Source organism: Aquarana catesbeiana, linkage group LG10 (assembly GCF_042186555.1).
Source record: "Aquarana catesbeiana isolate 2022-GZ linkage group LG10, ASM4218655v1, whole genome shotgun sequence".
In the NCBI taxonomy this organism is placed as follows: domain Eukaryota; kingdom Metazoa; phylum Chordata; class Amphibia; order Anura; family Ranidae; genus Aquarana; species Aquarana catesbeiana.
In genome coordinates this window covers 262787358-262803898 of record NC_133333.1, presented here as the reverse complement: position 1 = coordinate 262803898, position 16541 = coordinate 262787358, and the positions used below count along the sequence as shown (strand labels likewise).

General features: G+C 48.6%; 1 protein-coding gene across 1 annotated transcript in view; it reads right to left on the bottom strand.

Annotated features, from left to right (window-relative positions):
- PRDM2 (PR/SET domain 2) overlaps nt 1-8533 on the bottom strand; it is a gene marked incomplete in the record, with an annotated part of 84192 nt that extends 75659 nt beyond the window's left edge. Inside the window, 2 exon segments of the mRNA XM_073603736.1 lie at nt 7111-7214; nt 8420-8533. Of these exon segments, the coding sequence (XP_073459837.1) occupies nt 7111-7119 (9 nt within the window).
- Nucleotides 8534-16541: the final 8008 nt, after the last annotated feature.

The window sequence follows — 16541 nt, the reverse complement described above, 5'->3', positions numbered from 1 at the left end:
CAGGAATACAGATCTGGGTGCTACTCAGCGGAGTCGCCACGGGAAATTCAGAGTGAGCGGACTCCTGATCAGAGGAACCATTGCTGTATCACTGGGTCAGGTGAGAGAGCGGATCGGCCATTATTTACTAACGTCCATAGGAACTGCAGTCTCTGATCGTCTCCTGTACTATGTCTGCAGTCTCTGATCATCTCCTGTACTATGTCTGCAGTCTCTGATCATCTCCTGTACTATGTCTGCAGTCTCTGATCATCTCCTGTACTATGTCTGCAGTCTCTGATCATCTCCTGTATTATGTCTGCAGTCTCTGATCATCTCCTGTACTATGTCTGCAGTCTCTGATCATCTCCTGTATTATGTCTGCAGTCTCTGATCATCTCCTGTATTATGTCTGCAGTCTCTGATCATCTCTTGTATTATGTCTGCAGTCTCTAATCATCTCCTGTACTATGTCTGCAGTCTCTGATCATCTCCTGTATTATGTCTGCAGTCTCTGATCATCTCCTGTATTATGTCTGCAGTCTCTGATCATCTCCTGTACTATGTCTGCAGTCTCTGATCATCTCCTGTATTATGTCTGCAGTCTCTGATCATCTCCTGTAATATGTCTGCAGTCTCTGATCATCTCCTGTACTATGTCTGCAGTCTCTGATCATCTCCTGTACTATGTCTGCAGTCTCTGATCATCTCCTGTATTATGTCTGCAGTCTCTGATCATCTCCTGTATTATGTCTGCAGTCTCTGATCATCTCCTGTACTATGTCTGCAGTCTCTGATCATCTCCTGTATTATGTCTGCAGTCTCTGATCATCTCCTGTATTATGTCTGCAGTCTCTGATCATCTCCTGTACTATGTCTGCAGTCTCTGATCATCTCCTGTACTATGTCTGCAGTCTCTGATCATCTCCTGTACTATGTCTGCAGTCTCTGATCATCTCCTGTACTATGTCTGCAGTCTCTGATCATCTCCTGTACTATGTCTGCAGTCTCTGATCATCTCCTGTACTATGTCTGCAGTCTCTGATCATCTCCTGTATTATGTCTGCAGTCTCTGATCATCTCCTGTACTATGTCTGCAGTCTCTGATCATCTCCTGTATTATGTCTGCAGTCTCTGATCATCTCCTGTATTATGTCTGCAGTCTCTGATCATCTCTTGTATTATGTCTGCAGTCTCTAATCATCTCCTGTACTATGTCTGCAGTCTCTGATCATCTCCTGTATTATGTCTGCAGTCTCTGATCATCTCCTGTATTATGTCTGCAGTCTCTGATCATCTCCTGTACTATGTCTGCAGTCTCTGATCATCTCCTGTATTATGTCTGCAGTCTCTGATCATCTCCTGTAATATGTCTGCAGTCTCTGATCATCTCCTGTACTATGTCTGCAGTCTCTGATCATCTCCTGTACTATGTCTGCAGTCTCTGATCATCTCCTGTATTATGTCTGCAGTCTCTGATCATCTCCTGTATTATGTCTGCAGTCTCTGATCATCTCCTGTACTATGTCTGCAGTCTCTGATCATCTCCTGTACTATGTCTGCAGTCTCTGATCATCTCCTCTATTATGTCTGCAGTCTCTGATCATCTCCTGTATTATGTCTGCAGTCTCTGATCATCTCCTGTATTATGTCTGCAGTCTCTGATCATCTCCTGTACTATGTCTGCAGTCTCTGATCATCTCCTGTACTATGTCTGCAGTCTCTGATCATCTCCTGTATTATGTCTGCAGTCTCTGATCATCTCCTGTATTATGTCTGCAGTCTCTGATCATCTCCTGTACTATGTCTGCAGTCTCTGATCATCTCCTGTACTATGTCTGCAGTCTCTGATCATCTCCTGTACTATGTCTGCAGTCTCTGATCATCTCCTGTACTATGTCTGCAGTCTCTGATCATCTCCTGTACTATGTCTGCAGTCTCTGATCATCTCCTGTACTATATCTGCAGTCTCTGATCATCTCCTGTATTATGTCTGCAGTCTCTGATCATCTCCTGTACTATGTCTGCAGTCTCTGATCATCTCCTGTACTATGTCTGCAGTCTCTGATCATCTCCTGTATCATGTCTGCAGTCTCTGATCATCTCCTGTACTATGTCTGCAGTCTCTGATCATCTCCTGTATCATGTCTGCAGTCTCTGATCATCTCCTGTATTATGTCTGCAGTCTCTGATCATCTCCTGTATTATGTCTGCAGTCTCTGATCATCTCCTGTATTATGTCTGCAGTCTCTGATCATCTCCTGTATTATGTCTGCAGTCTCTGACCATCTCCTGTACTATGTCTGCAGTCTCTGATCATCTCCTGTACTATGTCTGCAGTCTCTGATCATCTCCTGTATTATGTCTGCAGTCTCTGATCATCTCCTGTATTATGTCTGCAGTCTCTGATCATCTCCTGTATTATGTCTGCAGTCTCTGATCATCTCCTGTATTATGTCTGCAGTCTCTGATCATCTCCTGTACTATGTCTGCAGTCTCTGATCATCTCCTGTATTATGTCTGCAGTCTCTGATCATCTCCTGTACTATGTCTGCAGTCTCTGATCATCTCCTGTACTATGTCTGCAGTCTCTGATCATCTCTTGTATTATGTCTGCAGTCTCTGATCATCTCCTGTACTATGTCTGCAGTCTCTGATCATCTCCTGTATTATGTCTGCAGTCTCTGATCATCTCCTGTACTATGTCTGCAGTCTCTGATCATCTCCTGTACTATGTCTGCAGTCTCTGATCATCTCTTGTATTATGTCTGCAGTCTCTGATCATCTCCTGTACTATGTCTGCAGTCTCTGATCATCTCCTGTACTATGTCTGCAGTCTCTGATCATCTCTTGTATTATGTCTGCAGTCTCTGATCATCTCCTGTACTATGTCTGCAGTCTCTGATCATCTCCTGTATTATGTCTGCAGTCTCTAATCATCTCCTGTACTATGTCTGCAGTCTCTGATCATCTCCTGTACTATGTCTGCAGTCTCTGATCATGTCCTGTATTATGTCTGCAGTCTCTGATCATCTCCTGTATTATGTCTGCAGTCTCTGATCATGTCCTGTACTATGTCTGCAGTCTCTGATCATCTCCTGTATTATGTCTGCAGTCTCTGATCATCTCCTGTACTATGTCTGCAGTCTCTGATCATCTCCTGTACTATGTCTGCAGTCTCTGATCATCTCCTGTACTATGTCTGCAGTCTCTGATCATCTCCTGTACTATGTCTGCAGTCTCTGACCATCTCCTGTACTATGTCTGCAGTCTCTGATCATCTCCTGTACTATGTCTGCAGTCTCTGATCATCTCCTGTACTATGTCTGCAGTCTCTGATCATCTCCTGTATTATGTCTGCAGTCTCTGATCATCTCCTGTATTATGTCTGCAGTCTCTGATCATCTCCTGTACTATGTCTGCAGTCTCTGATCATCTTCTGTATTATGTCTGCAGTCTCTGATCATCTCCTGTATTATGTCTGCAGTCTCTGATCATCTCCTGTATTATGTCTGCAGTCTCTGATCATCTCCTGTATTATGTCTGCAGTCTCTGACCATCTCCTGTACTATGTCTGCAGTCTCTGATCATCTCATGTACTATGTCTGCAGTCTCTGATCATCTCCTGTACTATGTCTGCAGTCTCTGATCATCTCCTGTACTATGTCTGCAGTCTCTGATCATCTCCTGTATCATGTCTGCAGTCTCTGATCATCTCCTGTACTATGTCTGCAGTCTCTGATCATCTCCTGTATTATGTCTGCAGTCTCTGATCATCTCCTGTATCATGTCTGCAGTCTCTGATCATCTCCTGTACTATGTCTGCAGTCTCTGATCATCTCCTGTACTATGTCTGCAGTCTCTGATCATCTCCTGTATCATGTCTGCAGTCTCTGATCATCTCCTGTACTATGTCTGCAGTCTCTGATCATCTCCTGTATCATGTCTGCAGTCTCTGATCGTATTATGTCTGGGGGCTCTTTCTAACAGAAGCCCCCTCTCTGTGTCTATCAGAGCCCCCCTCCCCCCTCCAGGTCTCATTAGTGTTCTCTCTTCCTGTATTTTCTTTATTGTTGAGAGATTATGGGAGGATTTCAGGGTAACGAAGACTTCTTATAGGGGAACATCTCTGTATTTGAGACGTTGCCATAGAAACATTTGTAAAGGGGAGGAGTTGGTAAGATGACCACGCCCATGTGGGGGCACCAGAAATATTTCTGCACCCAGGCGTCTGTGACCCTAGGATCGGCCCTGGCCAGGGGCTATAAAAAAAAAAAAAAAAAAAAAAGTGAACTACACTATGATACCAAAAGTATTGGTCCCCCCCCTTTACACACACATGACCTTTAATGACCTCCCAGTCTTAGTCCGGAGGGTTCAATATTGCGTTGGCTCCGCCCTTTGCAGCTATAACAGCTTCACCTCTTCTGGGAAGGCCGTCCACAAGGTTTAGGAGGGTGTCTATGGGAATGTTTGACCATTCTTCCAGAAGAGCATTTGTGAGGTCAGGCACTGATGTTGGACGAGAAGGTCTGGTTCACAGTCTCCGCTCTAATTCATCCCAAAGGTGTTCTGTGGGGTTGAGGTCAGGACTCTGTGCAGACCAGTCATGTTCCTCCACCCCAAACTCGCTCATCTATGTCTTTATGGAACTTGCTTTGTGCACTGGTCCAAATCATTTGGGTGGAGGGGGGATTATGGTGTGGGGGGAGGGGGGATTATGGTGTGGGGGGGGGGATTATGGTGTGGGGGGGAGGGGAGGGGAGGATTATGATGTGGGGGGGGATTATGATGTGGGGGGTGGAGGGGAGGATTATGGTGTGGGGGGTGGAGAGGGGATTATGATGTGGGGGGAGGGGAGGATTATGATGTGGGGGGGGGGTTATGATGTGGGGGGGAGGGGAGGGGAGGATTATGGTGTGGGGGGTGGAGGGGGGGATTATGATGTGGGGGGGGGATTATGATGTGGGGGGGTGGAGGGATTATGGTGAGGGGTGGAGGGATTATGGTGTGGGGGTGGAGGGGGGATTATGGTGTGGGGGGGAGGGGTGATTATGGTGTGGGGGTGGAGGGGGGATTATGGTGAGGGGGGGAGGGGGGATTATGGTGTGGGGGGTGGAGGGGGGATTATGGTGTGGGGGTGGAGGGGGGATTATGGTGTGGGGGGTGGAGGGGGGATTATGGTGTGGGGGGGTGGAGGGGGGATTATGGTGTGGGGGGTGGTGGAGGGATTATGGTGTGGGGGGGAGGGGTGATTATGGTGTGAGGGGGGATTATGGTGTGGGGGTGGAGGGGTGATTATGATGTGGGGGGTGGAGGGGGGATTATGATGTGGGGGGTGGAGGGGGGATTATGGTGTGGGGGGTGGAGGGGGGATTATGGTGTGGGGGGTGGAGGGGGGATTATGGTGTGGGGGGGTGGAGGGGGGATTATGGTGTGGGGGGTGGAGGGGGGATTATGGTGTGGGGGGGTGGAGGGGTGGAGGGATTATGGTGTGGGGGTGGAGGGGGGATTATGGTGTGGGGGTGGAGGGGGGATTATGGTGGGGGGGTGGAGGGGGGATTTTGGTGTGGGGGGGTGGAGGGGGGATTATGGTGTGGGGGGGTGGAGGGGGGATTATGGTGTGGGGGGGTGGAGGGATTATGGTGTGGGGGGGTGGAGGGGGGATTATGGTGTGGGGGGGTGGAGGGGTGATTATGATGTGGGGGTGGAGGGGGGATTATGATGTGGGGGTGGAGGGGTGATTATGATGTGGGGGTGGAGGGGGGATTATGGTGTGGGGGTGGAGGGGGGATTATGGTGTGGGGGGTGGAGGGGGGATTATGATGTGGGGGGTGGAGGGGGGATTATGGTGTGGGGGGGTGGAGGGGTGATTATGATGTGGGGGTGGAGGGGGGATTATGATGTGGGGGTGGAGGGGGGATTATGGTGTGGGGGGGTGGAGGGGTGATTATGATGTGGGGGTGGAGGGGGGATTATGATGTGGGGGTGGAGGGGGGATTATGGTGTGGGGGGTGGAGGGGGGATTATGATGTGGGGGGGAGGGGGGATTATGGTGTGGGGGGGAGGGGGGATTATGGTGTGGGGGGGAGGGGGGATTATGGTGTGGGGGTGGAGGGGGGATTATGGTGTGGGGGGGAGGGGGGATTATGGTGTGGGGGGTGGAGGGGGGATTATGGTGTGGGGGGGAGGGGGGATTATGATGTGGGGGTGGAGGGGGGGATTATGGTGTGGGGGTGGAGGGGGGATTATGGTGTGGGGGGGAGGGGGATTATGATGTGGGGGTGGAGAGGGGATTATGGTGTGGGGGGTGGAGGGGGGATTATGGTGTGGGGGGGAGGGGGGATTATGGTGTGGGGGTGGAGGGGGATTATGGTGTGGGGGGGAGGGGGGATTATGGTGTGGGGGGTGGAGGGGGATTATGGTGTGGGGGGAGGGGGGATTATGGTGTGGGGGGGTGGAGGGATTATGGTGTGGGGGGGTGGAGGGGGGGATTATGGTGTGGGGGGGAGGGGGGATTATGGTGTGGGGGGTGGAGGGGGATTATGGTGTGGGGGGGAGGGGGGATTATGGTGTGGGGGGGTGGAGGGATTATGGTGTGGGGGGGAGGGGGGATTATGGTGTGGGGGGGTGGAGGGGAGGGGGATTATGGTGTGGGGGGGTGGAAGGATTATGGTGTGGGGGGTGGAGGGGGATTATGGTGTGGGGGGAGGGGGGATTATGGTGTGGGGGGGTGGAGGGATTATGGTGTGGGGGGGTGGAGGGATTATGGTGTGGGGGGGTGGAGGGGGGATTATGGTGTGGGGGGAGGGGGGATTATGGTGTGGGGGTGGAGGGATTATGGTGTGGGGGGGTGGAGGATTATGGTGTGGGGGGGTGGAGGGATTATGGTGTGGGGGGGTGGAGGGGGGATTATGGTGTGGGGGGGAGGGGGATTATGGTGTGGGGGGGTGGAGGGGGGATTATGGTGTGGGGGGAGGGGGGATTATGGTGTGGGGGGTGGAGGGGGGATTATGGTGTGGGGGGGTGGAGGGGGGATTATGGTGTGGGGGGGTGGAGGGGGATTATGGTGTGGGGGGGTGGAGGGGGATTATGGTGTGGGGGGGAGGGGGGATTATGGTGCGCACTTACCTCCCACATGTACACATTGTTCTTCACCTGGGACCTCTTCTTCTTCTCCCCAACAAAAGGTCCTAATTTCTTCCCTCGGGGGAGGGGCTTCCTGGCCCAGACACCTAGAAGAAGAATTTGGGAGTCACATTATTAAATCGGGGAGGGACCACGTGTGACACCTAGCGGGTGATCTCCATGTTGGGGGTAGATAAGAGGGGGAGGGGTGGGGTTGTTCTGACACCCCCATGTAGTGTCCCCGTCTGGAGTCATGTGACCGCAGAGCTCGGATCTCTCATTTTCTGCCCCCCCAATTTCCATCAATGGAGGCCAGCGGGGGATGGCACTGCTCTTCACAAAGGAGGCGGAGCTTTGCAGTCACATGACTGCCTGGAAAAATATGAAATGGTAACTAAATTGTGATTGGTTATGAATTGTGCGCAAAAAAATGGGGGCAAAAAAAGGGGCGAGAACATTTAAAGGTGGGTGTGGTATTAAATAAGAATGGCAGTGACTGCTCCTGGGTTCATCCCGCTCCCATTGGCTGCAGTGCACTAAGTGCCAATCAAAAGGAAGAGGAGAGCTCAGACCACCAATCACCACCATCGGAGGAGGGGATGACATCACAGTGGATTCCAGTAAGTTGTAGGGGGAGGGACTCTTATGGACCAATAATCATACATGCAGCTAAGCATCTCAGGTTTGCCAGAACAGTCCCGTATTTTGGCACCCTGTTCTGCCAATGTGGTGTCCCGGGATCACTCCTATTCCTGCTTTTCATGGGGGGGGGGGGGCAATCCTATTCCTGCTTTCTGCTTTCCATGGGGGGGGGGGGGCAATCCTATTCCTGCCTTCCATGGGGGGGGCAATCCTATTCCTGCCTTCCATTGGGGGGGGGGGGCAATCCTATTCCTACCTTCCATTGGGGGGGGGCATCCTATTCCTGCCTTCCATGGGGGGGGGGGGCAATCCTATTCCTGCCTTCCATGGGGGGGGGCAATCCTATTCCTGCCTTCCATGGGGGGGGCAATCCTATTCCTGCCTTCCATGGGGGGGGGCAATCCTATTCCTGCCTTCCATTGGGGGGGGGGGCAATCCTATTCCTGCCTTCCATTGGGGGGGGCAATCCTATTCCTGCCTTCCATTGGGGGGGGGCAATCCTATTCCTGCCTTCCATGGCTGGGGGGGGCAATCCTATTCCTGCCTTCCATGGGGGGGCAAAACCAATATTCCCGTATACACAGCAGCCCTGGGGAGGGGCAATACTGATCTTCCCATACACACAGGTGTTAATGAACTTCCAGACCCGGACTGACGTTGGCCGACTCACCCAGTCTCAGCTCATTCACCGCGGACGCACCCAGCGTCACTTCCTCAGGAAGACCCCTCAGCACATGATCCGGCACGTCAACCAATGACTCGGCTGCTTCTTGGGACTTTATTGCATCCTATGAGCCAAAAATACAAACAGATGGTTAGAGAAACACTTTTCTATCTTCCAATTCTAATCTATTACTTGTAATGAACGATCGATCTTCAGAATGGTCATCAGATCAGGAGAGGAGAATCAGAATCTGGATTGTCAGAGGTCTCTTCACCCAAATATTTCTAGGTTGACCTGTGGAGAACGTAGGCATCAGGGAGGTGGGATCCCCACAGATTGGGGGGGGGTTAGGCCACATTCACACTTGTGCAACTTGTCATGTGACTTTGGACCCCATGTGATTCCCAATGAGAACTTTTCATATCTGTGAGACTTAAAGCAGTTCCTGCACTACTTTGGTCCGCCACAGACACTCACACTCTCAGGCTTCTGAGGCAGCCCTGACAGAACCGCCACACACGGGATCTCCAAACCCTCACAGGGATAGAAATGTCATTGAACTCTCACCACAGCCACACTTAAACATGCAGGACCTGCGGACCATCGCAGAGGATATCAAAGACACCTTATCTGCCGCCATTTCAGAGCTCAGGCTCGATATCCGTGCGCTCAGTGACAGAGTTCTCACAGTTGAAAGAGTGACTGAACGCCATGATGTGACTATCCGCAAAGCTGCGAATCGCATTGACTCCCACACATTGCAAATGAGAGATATGCAACGCCATCTGGAAGACCTCGACAACAGAGGTTGGCACCATAATCTCAGAGTCAGAGGACTGCCAGAGGCCATCGAGGGAGAACAAATAGCCCCCACTGTGACTGGAATCTTCAATGGTCTGCTTAATAGACCACCTCATACACCCATTGACATGGAAAGGATCCACCGGGCCTTACGTCCCAAGGGAAGGGAGACGGATCCCCCGAGGGACATCATTTGCTGTATAATAGACTTCAAACTGAAGGAAGAAATTATCAGACAAGCAAGAAGCAGGCCTCAAATTCTCCATGATGGGAGAGCAATCCAAATCTATCAGGACCTCTCAGGAATCACCTTACAGCACCGCCGTGATCTGAAGCCTCTGCTGGACGCCCTTCGCACGAAAAGGTATTCAATATAAATGGAAATTCCCGCTTTGCCTTTCTGCCTCCACCCAGGGCCGCACGGCTTTCCTGAGAGTACCAGAAGATCTCCCACACTTCTGTGGAACCCTGGGCATACCCCTGGTAGATGTCCCTAACTGGTATGCGGAGTTTCGTCGCTCAGTGACAAGAAAAGAATCACCTCAGGAAGAACCCATGGAGGCGCAAGATACCAGGTACCGTAGGAGAAGGTCCCCACCCGCCCCCAGGCACCTTACCGGTACCCACATTCACTACCAGGAGGGCAGCCCCACAAACTCACCGAGGCTCAGGAGAGCTCGCCGAAACCGCTAGCCGGCCTCAGATACACGCTACCATGCAATCTCAGTTTGCCCTGTTCGGCTTTAATCAGTTCTCTCACACTGTTAACCTTTAATTCAATGTTTATGTGCCTGACTTTCTTCAAGAGATATTCAGCACAATAGATGTTTTGCATCTTTACTGGGTTCGGATTGTGTCCCTGTCATGGACATTGCAAGTTTAGCTAGAAATCAGCAGCACTTGCCTATGGAATGAACACTGCCCATATGTCTAGTGGAGTGTTCTAAAACTACATGACCCACAACACCCTGCGGTTTGTACCCGCCCCTGAACTGGTAGCAGTTCTGTACAGTGTCACTTCCGCCCACAATCTCCCTGACACCAAGGAAAAGCCTCAAGAACATCCGACGAACACTGCGACTGTTACCTGGACAACGCCTCAGATCATCACACTCAAGGCTGACTTCCAAAGCCGCGTCTCACATGGTCTCCTCTTCTACTCCATCGCTGGAGGCAAACACTCGTGTACTGACTGAGGAGCCTACAGGGGCTTCCCCCTCCATCTACATGTCCTGTACAGACACTCGACTGATGTGACCTACCTGAAGACTTATACACAGTACACTACATCCATCTACATGTCCTATACAGACACTCACTGCTGAGAACTGATGTGACACCTACCTGAAGACTTATACACAGTACACTACATCCATCTACATGTCCTGTACAGACACTCACTGCTGGGAACTGATGTGACACCTACCTGAAGACTTATACACAGTACACTACATCCATCTACATGTCCTGTACAGACACTCACTGCTGAGAACTGATGTGACACCTACCTGAAGACTTATACACAGTACACTACATCCATCTACATGTCCTGTACAGACACTCACTGCTGGGAACTGATGTGACACCTACCTGAAGACTTATACATAGTAAACTACATCCATCTACTGGCCTGTACAGACACGCACTGCTGGGAACTGATGTGACACCTACCTGAAAACTTATACACAGTACACTACATCCATCTACATGTCCTGTACAGACACTCACTGCTGAGAACTGATGTGATACCTACCTGAAGACTTATACACAGTACACTACATCCATCTACATGTCCTGTACAGACACTCAACTGATGTGACACCTACCTGAAGACTTATACACAGTACACTACATCCATCTACATGTCCTGTACAGACACTCACTGCTGAGAACTGATGTGACACCTACCTGAAGACTTATACACAGTACACTACATCCATCTACATGTCCTGTACAGACACTCACTGCTGAGAACTGATGTGACACCTACCTGAAGACTTATACACAGCACACTACATCCATCTACATGTCCTGTACAGACACTCACTGCTGAGAACTGATGTGATATCTACCTGAAGACTTATACACAGTACACTACATCCATCTACATGTCCTGCACAGACACTCAACTGATGTGACACCTACCTGCAGGCTTATGCAGAGTACACTATCGCCATCTACTGGCCTGTAACTGTAACTTTACCCAATCACACTTGCTGGCATGTTAGGTTGCACGGTGAGGTATGAGGTATATTCCACACTCTATCTATGGGAAATCTTCTAGTCTACAAGTTTAGTATTCCTCAGACTTTCTAGTTGGAGATCTGTCACTGACTGCATGGTCAGCTTACTGACTGATTTACTTGTTTATTTACATGTTACTCCGGTTATAGTGTTCTATCCCTCTTTTGAGATTTTTGTGCTGTTTTTAGGCCCTATAAATGTCCTCTGTTTAATTACCTCACACATTCTGAGGCCGACACTTGACCCATGAGAGGGCACCCACCTTTACAAATCCCACATTTAGCCGTGATAGTATTTAATGGCGTTTTGGGTGCCTTCTGGTATGGGGGCTGGGTGGTGGTATCAGAACTCCCAATATTTCTATATGATGGTTCTTATATGCTATATGTGTAATGATGAATTTACTCACCCAAATCCCACCACCCAGATATCACCTTTCTTTGAGAGTATCCCCTCGCCCTATTATATATCCCCCAGAAAATACGTTCTCCAAAACCTCCTCCCTTTATCACCTGAAGACCCTGTGGTGGCGGACTATACCATTCTTTCCTTTACCTATAGTCCTCCTTCATTGCTTAGTGATTGCCAACCCCCACACAGTTGTGAGTCACGGTGCTGTTACACCCCTCAGGGAACACACATCATACCCACACTGTACCTTACCGATACTGTACAGTTTAGAGGTACGGGAGCAAGTCACCCCCAAACCTCATCGGTTTCACCCCAGTTACCCCAACATTACACTTAAGCCTGCCATACACTGAACAGACCCACATTCTGATCGCCTAGGTCATCACTCTCCCTTCACTTGTACTTATGGCGGATGACACAGACCCCCGGGCCTCACCGCCTGACCTACTTAAGCACCTACAGACACTCAAACTCTGCTCAATCGATATACAAGGCCTTAACATCCCAGAGAAAAGGTCTAAACTGTTCTATTTCCTACAACGATTGAAAATACATGTAGCACTTATACAGGAAACGCACTTCAGGACAGATAGCATCCCTAAACTGTATAATCACCAATTCCCACTGGTGTACCACGCTTCCAACACCGAGGCTAAATCCAAAGGAGTCTCAATCTTAATCTCTAAACAATGCCCCCTGCAGGTGACAGAAGTCCAAAGAGACTCCCAAGGGAGATTCCTATTCATTAAAGGCACTCTGCACCACAGACCTGTCACAATAGCTAACATTTACGCCCCTAACTCGCAACAAGTGGCCTTTTTTAGAGACACCTTCCAACAACTTCTCAGCTTCCAATCAGGTACTCTGATAGTAGGAGGTGACTTCAATGTCGCTCTGAATCCCTCCCTTGACACATCCAACGGTGCTTCCTCCCTAACCTACAGAGCCCTACGAGCTATTAAATTGCAACTCAGCAACCTGTTACTTCACGATGCCTGGCGCACATTACACCCCAACACTAAGGACTTCACCTTCTTTTCTGCACCTCATAACAAATACTCCAGAATAGACCACTTTTTCTTATCCCAAAATGATCTCACACACCTCTCAAAAGCCACGATTGAACCCATGGTTCTTTCTGATCACAACCCCATATTTATAACTCTAACCCTCCCGACGACCCATGGTAGGTCCAACATATGGCGACTTGATAATTCTCTACTGACCGACCTGGACCATATACAACAAATTACCACGAGCCTCACCCAATACTTTACAGAAAATACAACAGAAGACACCTCTCCTATCTCCGTTTGGGCAGCACACAAATGCGTCATAAGGGGGAAATTTATCTCCCTTACGGCCCAATGAAACAAACTTAGAAAAGCACGAATTAATGAGCTGACCGACCGCATACTAACACTTGAACAAGCACACAAAGCGTCGCTAGCAGCTTCCACATTAACGGAACTAACTCAGACCAGAGAAGAACTTCTAGAGGAACTTAACCACACACTAAAACGTAACTACGCCATGACCCAAAAATTATTCTATGAATTCGGCAACAAGTCGGGTAAACTTTTAGTCAGATCGCTTCAAGTTAAGAAAGCGGCCCATACCATTCACAAAATTACAACACCGACTGGCGACGCCCTTGTTACTACGGATGATATCTCTGACCATTTTGTTCAGTACTTCTCCAAACTATACAACCTCCCCACCACGCTCCCCCCTGCAGCCACCTCGGACCGAATGACAGCCATTACTGACTTCCTTGCACAATACTGTCCCTCCCCCCTCTCTCCTGATGAATCCTTGGACCTTGATCTCCCACTCTCAGGAGAAGAAATATAAACTGCATTAAAACAAATGAAACCGGGCAAAAGCCCTGGCCCAGATGGCCTGACAGTTAGCTATTATAAGTCCTTCCCAGACACCCTCATTCCCCACCTCACCAAAGCCTTTAATAATCTCTCACCAACCTCTAATACGATGAGGGACATCCTTGAAGCACACGTCACTCTCATTCCCAAACAAGGCAAAGACCCCTCATTGGTCTCTAACTACTGCCCGATATCACTCCTGAACATAGACCTAAAGCTCTACGCCAAAGTGTTGGCAAACCGCATTCTCCCTCTGCTACCCAAATTAATCTCCCTTGATCAAGTAGGTTTTGTCCCTGGCAGGGAGGCCAGGGACAATACTATCAAGGCTCTAAATATCCATCACTGGCTCTCCAAAACATCCACACAAGGTTTTTTCCTGTCTTTGGATGCAGAGAAGGCGTTCGACAGGGTGGCCTGGGATTATATGGAAGCGACTTTAAGAGTAATGGGTTTCCCATCACATCTACTCCAAATGATCCTAGCTCTATACTCTGCACCTACAGCTAAACTTAGGATCAATGGCCGCCTGTCGAACGCCTTCTCTGTCTCAAACGGAACCCGTCAGGGATGCCCCCCTATCCCCTCTCATATTCATCCTTACTATGGAACCAATGCTCCGCAGATTAAGAGACAACCCGGATGTCAAAGGCATTAACATTGGTGATAACCACTATAAATTAGCAGCCTATGCGGGTGACGTTTTACTCTTCCTCATGGACCCTATAGTCACTATCCCCAATCTTAAAGATTTCTCATTATTCAAAACCTTGTCAAACCTTCAAATTAACTTTACAAAATCGAAAGCACTGAACATCTCCCTACCAGCCACACTGGTCACCCAATGCAAACAGAACTTCCCCTTTACATGGGAATCACAGGACATTACATACCTGGGCATCAAAATACCTACTAAACTACAGGATCTCTACATGAGAAACTTCCAACCCACGCTTCAAAACATACAAGCTGATTTAAATAAATGGCATTTCGGGTCCTTCTCCTGGTTGGGTAGGACAGCCATATTAAAAATGAATGTACTGCCCAGACTTCTTTACCTTTTTCAGGCAATCCCCATAAAGCTACCCACCTCCTTTTTTACATCATACAAGCGTATGTGCAGGACTTTTATCTGGGCGCCCAAGACCCCCCGACTAAGCTGGGATAGACTAGTACTCCCCAAGATATTAGGGGGCCTTGGCCTCCCCGACATTGAAAAATACCACTGGGCAAGTCATCTAACTAGGATTGTAGATTGGCATCTTCATCGTTCCAATAAAGCCTGGATTACACTTGAGGACTCTTTCACTAAAACCCCGCTGTCACATCTACCCTGGATCAATCACAACTCCATTCCTAGAGATTTGGTGACACATTCCTTTATTGGAGCCATATTGTCCCACCTTAACCACTTGAGCCCCGGACCATTATGCTGCCTAAGGACCAGACGTCTTTTTCCAATTTGACACTGCGTCGCTTTAACTGCTAATTGCACGGTCATGCAATGCTGTACCCAAACGAAATTTGCGTCCTTTTCTTCCCACAAATAGAGCTTTCTTTTGATGGTATTTGATCACCTCTGCGGTTTTTATTTTTTGCGCTATAAACGGAAAAAGACCGAAAATTTTGAAAAAAAATGATATTTTCTACTTTTTGTTATAAAAAAAATCCAATAAACTCAATTTTAGTCATACATTTAGGCCAAAATGTATTCGGCCACATGTCTTTGGTAAAAAAAATGTCAATAAGCGTATATTTATTGGTTTGCGCAAAAGTTATAGCGCCTACAAACTAGGGTACATTTTCTGTAATTTACACAGCTTTTAGTTTATGACTGCCTATGTCATTTCTTGAGGTGCTAAAATGGCAGGGCAGTACAAAACGCCCCCAAATGACCCCATTTTGGAAAGTAGACACCCCAAGGAAATTGCTGAGAGGCATGTTGAACCCATTGAATATTTATTTTTTTTGTCCCAAGTGATTGAATAATGACAAAAAAAAAAAAAAAAATATTTACAAAAAGTTGTCACTAAATGATATATTGCTCACACAGGCCATGGGCCTATGTGGAATTGCACCCCAAAATACATTCAGCTGCTTCTCCTGAGTACGGGGATACCACATGTGTGGGACTTTTTGGGAGCCTAGCCGCGTACGGGGCCCCGAAAACCAATCACCGCCTTCAGGATTTCTAAGGGCGTACATTTTTGATTTCACTCTTCACTGCCTATCACAGTTTCGGAGGCCATGGAATGCCCAGGTGGCACAAAACCCCCCCAAATGACCCCATTTTGAAAAGTAGACACCCCAAGCTATTTGCTGAGAGGCATATTGAGTCCATGGAATATTTTATATTTTGACACAAGTTGCGGGAAAGTGACACTTTTTTTTTTTTTTGCACAAAGTTGTCACTAAATGATATATTGCTCACACAGGCCATGGGCATATGTGGAATTACACCCCAAAATACATTTTGCTGCTTCTCCTGAGTACGGGGATACCACATGTGTGGGACTTTTTGGGAGCCTAGCCGCGTACGGGGCCCCGAAATCCAAGCACCGCCTTCAGGATTTCTAAGGGTGTACATTTTTGATTTCACTCTTCACTGCCTATCACAGTTTCGGAGGCCATGGAAAGTCCAGGTGGCACAAAACCCCCCCAAATGACCCCATTTTGGAAAGTAGACACCCCAAGCTATTTGCTGAGAGGCATGGTGAGTATTTTGCAGCTCTCATTTGTTTTTGAAAATGAAGAAAGACAAGAAAAAACATTTTTTTTTTTCTTTTTTC